At 45.5% G+C, this 7,573-nt stretch overlaps 1 protein-coding gene across 19 annotated transcripts in view; it reads left to right on the top strand.

Moving 5' to 3' along the window:
• The window catches only part of LOC116853599 (histone deacetylase 5), a 138,003-nt gene extending 132,301 nt beyond the window's left edge, over positions 1–5,702 (top strand). For all 19 annotated transcript variants that reach the window (XM_032834813.1, XM_032834805.1, XM_032834821.1 and 16 more), the window contains 4 exons: positions 260–606; positions 942–1,496; positions 1,852–1,991; positions 2,083–5,702. In XM_032834813.1, the coding sequence (XP_032690704.1) occupies positions 260–606; positions 942–1,496; positions 1,852–1,991; positions 2,083–2,146 (1,106 nt within the window). In that variant the 3' untranslated portion in view covers positions 2,147–5,702. The remainder of the gene's footprint in view (positions 1–259; positions 607–941; positions 1,497–1,851; positions 1,992–2,082) is intronic.
• The last annotated feature ends 1,871 nt before the right edge of the window (positions 5,703–7,573 follow it).

Here is a 7,573-nt window from a genome sequence, read left to right as displayed (position 1 = left end):
AGAGAGAGAGAGAGAGAGAGAGAGAGAGAGAGAGACGCAGCCACGTTCTCTTCCATATTCGCAAGCCACTGTAGAGTTAAATATGTAGAGAAGCAAATCGAAAGTTAGCAATTGGGAATTATTAGACTCCTGCAAAATTACCGGGAATTTATAATTTTCCTTGATTCAATATTATTTCAATCCAGCCGCACTAATTAACTGAACGAGATATATGAATATCGATTGCTGATATCGAATTCTCTGTTGCTTGTCGCGACAGGAACGAATCCACTGAATCGACAGAAGCTGGACATGTCGAAGCTGTCGCAATTGCCTATCAAGAGCTTCGTCCGACTCCCCTGCGGCGGAGTCGGCGTTGATTCCGATACCACGTGGAATGAGCTTAACACGGCACCCGCCGCCAGGATGGCGGTGGGTTGTGTCGTCGACCTTGCGTTCAAGGCGGCGATGGGCGATATTAAGAACGGCTTTGCCGTCGTGAGACCGCCTGGGCATCACGCAGAGACCAACCAGGCGATGGGCTTTTGCTTCTTCAACTCCGTGGCGATCGCGGCGAGGCTACTTCAGCAGAAACTCGACATTAGAAAAATTTTAATCTTGGATTGGGTGAGTAAAAGAGAGAGAGAGAGAGAGAGAGAGAGAGAGAACCGTCGATCATGACCGACACACGTGACACGATTTTGCGCGAAACTACAGGCGTCGACGGAGACGTGAGACAATATATGCACCGACACGCTCTGCTTCGTGTGATTTCAATTTTAGACGTCCCTACACACCGCAAATATAAACAACGCAACGTAACGGATCCTCGCGAGACCCGTGGCCAAGATCGGGCTACGATTATAAATACCTCCGGGCGTGCGCTCTTTCTTTCTCCGTTCCTGTCCTTCCCTCCCTCTTTCTCTGAACGCTAACACGATTTGTGTCTTCCTTTTCCGCAGGACGTCCATCACGGGAACGGCACCCAGCAGATGTTCTACGACGATCCGCGGGTCCTGTACCTCTCGATACACAGACACGACGACGGCAACTTCTTCCCCGGCACCGGCGGGCCCACCGAATGTGGCGCCGGCGAGGGTCTCGGGTACAATGTGAATGTGGCGTGGTCCGGCGGCCTGAATCCGCCCATGGGCGACGCCGAATATCTCGCGGCGTTCCGCACGATCGTCATGCCGATCGCCAAGGAGTTCGACCCGGACATCGTGATCGTCTCGGCCGGCTTCGACGCGGCCGTGGGTCATCCGGCGCCGTTGGGCGGCTACAAGGTCAGCCCGGCGTGCTTCGGCAGGATGACGCAGCAGTTACTTAATCTGGCCGACGGCAAAGTCATCCTCGCGCTGGAGGGTGGTTATGACTTGGCGGCGATCTGCGATTCCGCGCAAGAGTGCGTCCGCGCTCTGCTCGGCGATGAGCCCAGCCCGCTGCGGGACGACGAACTCACCAAGATCCCCTGTCAGAACGCCATCGACACGTTGCAGAAGACCATCGCCATTCAGGTAAGCTACCGACAACGACAACCGCGCAGACATCACAATCTCAATGCTGAACTAATGTCCAATCTTTACCATCCAGAAATACGATTTTAAAGTCGAGCTTGTTGTAATTGAAAATTATTTCTCCTTGCACAAACATTTTTGCAAAGTAAACTATGTCAGATAAGAAGAAGTGTTTTCTTTTTTTTTTTAATCTGCAGAGTAATCTTTATAGATAACGTATCTATATCTGGACAAGCGAGTTGATATCACAAATATACTGTTGTTGCTGCAACATTGTCGATCTAAACACGTCAAGTCGTGACTCAAACTTAACTTTAGCGTCAACACTCAATTAACAGTCACTGTCATTTCGCAGATGTCACATTGGCCTTGCGTGAAGCTCGCCGCTCACACAGTGGGCATGAGCGCGATAGAGGCGAGCCAGAAGGAACACGATGAGACGGAAACGGTGTCCGCCATGGCCTCTCTGTCGATGCAGCAGCCTACGAATCTTACGTTAGTATCAAGTCTACTCTCGTTATATTTTGTAAGAATAGAGAGAATTTCTCCTTATATTTATTCATGCGGCAATTGATGAATTTTGCAGGACCACGCCAGAACATTCCCGAGAGGTGTCCGAGGAGCCGATGGAGCAGGACGAGGCCAAATGAGACGCGCGTTAATCATTCTGCTAGATGTAGAAAGCGTAATTAATTGTATCGCGGAACTGTGCAAATGCTCTTTGGGATCTCTCTCTAAGAGGTGCATTTCTCAGTGATATGTCGAGGGCCGGATCCGTCGTCGCGCACGGCTGCTGGCCGGCTCGCAGTTACACGAAAGTCCCACGAATGCTCGCCGCTTTGTGGGTGAACATAGAGCGGACGGTGTGGGCAAGATTTCTGCACGGTCCGGGTTTTACGATTTACACACAGTTATTTCTTTTTTTTTTTTTTTCTAAAGACGGTAGTTGAATAAACAACGGCCGAGTAACAAGGAAGACGTGATCTGTAAAGATTTCGGGGACAGTCCGACTACGACGCAAGTCGCGACGACTCACCGACTTCTCTTACTTTTATTTTTATGATAGAGGTGAATATTGTAAAGTTGTTTGTGAGCCTTGCAAACGTTTCTATTGTTCTTGCGCGTTCGGAACGCGGGGAGATTGTTGTGCAGTTGGTGATCACGAGTGACTAGTGAGATGACAAGAATTTGTCATTCAGTGAATTTCTTTCTCTCTTCTTTTTTCCCTATTTTTTGATATCGATCGCGCAAGATTTGTACGGTATTTTTTCATAACAAATCGCTCTGTTGACATTGTCGAGGAGAGAAACTCGAGCGCGCAAGAAAGCTACTTTTGCCCGACCAATTGGACTCCGCTTGGTAAATCTTTTCGATACCAGTGTCTTATCGACGAACAACGAATGATTTTGACAGCTCGACGTCGAGCGAAAACTGGAACGAGCGAGCATTTTGTAACTTTTGTCCGCGCTTGATCCTTTACGGAGGAGAAAAAGAATTTGTGCGGATCAAGCGTGCCGTTGCTTTGGTGATAATAACTCTCTGTGGGGAGAAAATGGAAATCGCGAATAACGCGCGAGCGCGTTGCCTTCGAAACGAAAGGAAGAAAAATAATAACGTCACGAACACACATTCGCGAGCAGCTTGTTGACATTTCACTGACGTAAATTAGCGAGAGATGATGTGTTGAACCCACTTCTCGAAGCTGCACACAAAACAAGTCTGATGCATCGTGTTGCCTTGGATAATTCGCAGGAAGAATTAATTAATTAATCGCTCGTGATAACTCCGTGTATATTTTTAAAGTGCTCATCGCGATCATGAGCGTCCGCTTGTTGAAACACTTCAACGACTCGCGTATTTTATCGAAACACGTTCAGGGAGACTAATACAGGGAGCTTGGTGAAAAGGCTGTCGTTAAAACGCGTCAGTGTTGCGCGTATCCAAAACGAGATAGAGATTCTTCTTTTGTATCGCGCCTATCTGTGTCGTAACCGGGGACACGCCGTAGAATAAAAATCCAACCGCGAGAGACGCGTTGCGAGCGACTGTTCCGAGTAGCAATTGCTGTGTCCCGTTGAGAGTACCGGTTGAAGAGATCGTCGCGTGCATAATGAATACGTCGGTAAACGCGTCAACGTATAACTGATCCCACAAACGAACGCGACGATTTTTCGGGACGAGCTTTCGGGCCGCGCGAATTAGAAGAGAAAAAGATGTTTTCGAGAGATTTGCGAGAAACCACGCACGCATGTACACAATGAAGCGACAGGTCTGTCCTTTTTAGCTGAACTAAGTTGTACCTTCTTCCTTTCGAGCGAGTATGATCGAAAAAAAAAGAAAATCAATAACAACATCAACTCTGCCGTTCGAATCGGCGTTGAACTGTGGGTCCCATATGGCTGTGTTTCAATCAGCGTGCGCACCACAAGGCATGTAAGACAGGTCGCCTACGCGCTGATAAACGCAAAAAAGAAGATGATCGATCCTCGAAGGGCGGAAGGAACAACGTTCTGGCGCAGCGTTAGAGCACTTAAAAAGAACAGGTCTAAAGTAAGTAAGCAAGCAAGGCCTCGCTGGGAGAGTGCGTGCAAGTAAGAACAATTGGACAAACGTATATTTATAAAAGACAGTAGATGAGTTATAGATGTGTTTTCTCCGCCTCCCGCGCGCCGATCCACCCTCGGTGGAGACGAGCGCGCGCGCGCGCGCATCGTGGTGCTGGTCACTAGCGCTTAATTGTCTCGTCGTCCGATTCGCTTTCCCTGTTCCTCCGTGCATTCGGAGTTGTGTGTGAGCTGCTTCTACTCTCCCCGTCGCCGTGCGGGAGAGAGGGACAGAGAGAGAGAGAGAGAGAGAGGGAGAGAAAGAAAGCTCTCCGTGTGCGACAGCTGTCTTTTGATTACTTCTCGAGAAAGTCGAGGGGCGACGTATTCGTGATACGTAAAACGAGAGAAAAATGTCGATGTCTAGATGCTAAGACGATGTTATGATGTCTCGTATGCTGCGCGAGTATGCGAGCATGTGTGTGTGCGCGCGACGCGAGCCACATGCACGTCGAAACGTGAGACGGGACACTGCGTGTGCGTCGAGATGCCGAAGTGTGTCGTGATTCTCGAGAGACTACCGATTTCTTAGCTGATCGGATCGCATCCGACAGTGACAGTCCTGTTACCGCGAAATCGATTCGCTTCAGACGATTTGAATCGAAATTTTATCATCGTGCACGTGGTGGATTTTAATTGTGTGGAACATGGCTTGAACTCGCGTTTTGATACAAAGTAAATTTAGATCCGTAGAGATCGTCGCGTGTTTTCACTTTTCCAATGAGTGTTTCGGAACTCGGTGTACAAGTGTTTTGTGCAATATCAATCGTATGCGAAACTTGGCGAAAAATTGATAATGCCGTTCGGTAATCGGCAATTTTTTATTTTATTTTTTTTTAATTTTTGGAAATTACCGATGGCGCACGCCTCCATCGTTAGCCCGCACGTTTCGCACGTTAAGCCACGTGGGCTCGCATCGATACCGCGCGAGTATTTGTTGTTGATGTTTTCGAATGCGCGAGGGGGCGAGTCGCGGAACGTTGCCGCGCGGCGGTGGCGTTCTCTCACGAGATTTAACAACTACTTGGTTTTTTGCTGCGAACAAAGGCTGGTGTGATTTTTGTGATATTTTGTAAAAAGAACAAGCTAACGTTTACGGTTAATTAAGGAGTATACGTCGCGAAAATGTGCATGTGAGAGAGAGAGAGAAAGGGAGGGAGCGAAAGGAAAAAGTAGATAGAGAAAAGATAAATATAATTATTCACAGATACAAGCATTTATTTTTGTGTCATGCATTTTACGGAGAAAAGAAAATGATAAATGAAACAAAGATGAATATAAGAGGAAAAATCTATTGATAAACGCGAATTACAAGGATGCACATATGATATGTATATATACGCGCACACATATATATACATATATATACATGAATATATGTATGTGTGTGTGTGTATGTGTGTGAAGTTTGTCATGCAGGAAATATATATATATACATAAAAAGTATATCTATAATTCTATATATTAAAGTATCGATCTATATACATTATATATCCGTGTATCGCAAGAATCTCAAGTGTCTGTTAAATGTTGTCCCGATATAAAAAAAAAAAATCACCGAGGAAACGCTGCGTGTAAAGATCGACTCGATGTATATTAAGTATAAATACGAGCCCAGCCTATGTGTGTATACAGTAAGCTAATTAGCGAGAGATAAGGAAAGAAAGAAAAAAAGAGAGGAAGGAAGAAAGAATTCGTTAAAAACACACCAGTCTGTCATTGACTCAAGATGTTAAATGATTCTGTCGTATTGTTGTTATCGGAGGTAACTTTAGACGCAGAAAGAGAGAGAGAGAGAGAGAAAGAAAGAGCGTATTCGCATGTTACAATAATTTAAGAGCGGAAATTAACCACGCGCGTACGTCGCGTCGTGAGGAAACGGTGGTGGGTGGGTGGGTGGGTTTTCTGTTCTTTCTCTTCTTTAAAATTGTGCGACTGTCGTTTCGAAAGCAAGAGATAACAAGAGAGGACGATTCTCTCTCGTCGCGGGCCTACAAACTTCATTCTGATTCAAAAGAGGTTCTTCATTCTCGCGATTCCTGCCCCTACCCTCGTTCGCTTCATCTTGTCGTCGAATCTACCGCCGCGCGCGCTCGTCGATACCCGGACGAAGCGAGGCGTTCGAGAGACTCACAGATCCGCGCCCGCGATTCCGTATTTGACGCTAAATACGAAGTCGTCCGAACGACCGTCGTTTGTCTCTCGTGAGAAAACAGTCTAGGAGAATCAAACGAGCAGGTCCAGCCCTGACGAGCATGGAATTCCGATTGCGAACCTTTGAAAGGTTCTTCTTTCAGTATTTAGCGCTAAACCCGATTGCCTGATCAATTAACTCGAGATAACAAATACGAGGAAATAGCCTGACTGCGAGGGATGTGCGTCGTCTCGTGGACTCTCGCATTTTGCCAGGGCGTCGAATCGGCGAGATCGACGTTTCAACGCGCGAATTTCGTTCAGAGCGTGAGAGAGAGAGAGAGAGAGAGAGAGAGAAAAACTTATGACATTCCGGTATCACATCCAGCATGGCAAGTTGATACAAATTAGATGTAAATGACTAAGTTCTGTCCGAACGCCGAATATAAATGTGAATTAAACAGAGCTCTACTGTTACGTTATTACATATGCACGAATATACTGTCTATATTGCATAAGCTTAATGTAATAGTCATAAATTTTTTATGTATATAAATGTACCTCGTAAAGAAGTAATTTTAAATAAAAAGTATAGTCATTGTGTTATAAACGCGTCACGATGCTTGACAGGTTTCTCTTTAGGTCGCACACGCAGCTGTTTAACAATTTGGGGCACGTTCGCCACGGCAATTCGTGCTCGGCGAGAAACATGAACGCGACGAAAATTGCCGCGATCTCTATTCTGTGCGAACAGAAGATCAAAGCGATACATACCTCCTGTAGATATATAGTTATATTTATTTCGAAGTTGTACAATTCAGTATGGGGTGTTCGAGTTTTACAGCATAGTGATCAAGTGAGATCTACTATTATCACGCGATTATGCACAAAAGCAAGAAATGTCCATATAACAACAGTCGCAATCGTGATTATAACAAAAACATGTCAATTAAAATGCCGCTTACGTATATCTTGTAAGAATTTTAAATATGTATGTATGTATGTAAATTACTGTAAAATTCATTCCAAGTTCCAAGTACTCGTGAAGCTTGTGTCTAATAGATTGGCCTCATATATGTATATATACACAGTAGCACGGGAACTGAAATCTTTTTCGCGAAAAATATCGTTACGCTTGATGGACCAATGTACATTCTATGCCTGCTCGCGGTCTGTATAACGTCAATAGACTTGAAGAGGAAGATTCCGCGCGGGCGTTTGTTCCACATGACTTTGAGACTTGTCAGAACGAACAATTAATAGAGAAATCCGAGTGCATTTCCTTACACAAGTATATATATATATATATATATATATATATATATATATATATATATATGT

The sequence above is a fragment of the Odontomachus brunneus genome, unplaced genomic scaffold, assembly GCF_010583005.1.
Source record: "Odontomachus brunneus isolate Ranch 3 - 2012 unplaced genomic scaffold, Obru_v1 Obru_scaffold_006, whole genome shotgun sequence".
NCBI lineage: Eukaryota > Metazoa > Arthropoda > Insecta > Hymenoptera > Formicidae > Odontomachus > Odontomachus brunneus.
Note: the sequence above shows the minus strand (reverse complement) of the source record. Positions and strands in the feature narration are given on the sequence as shown.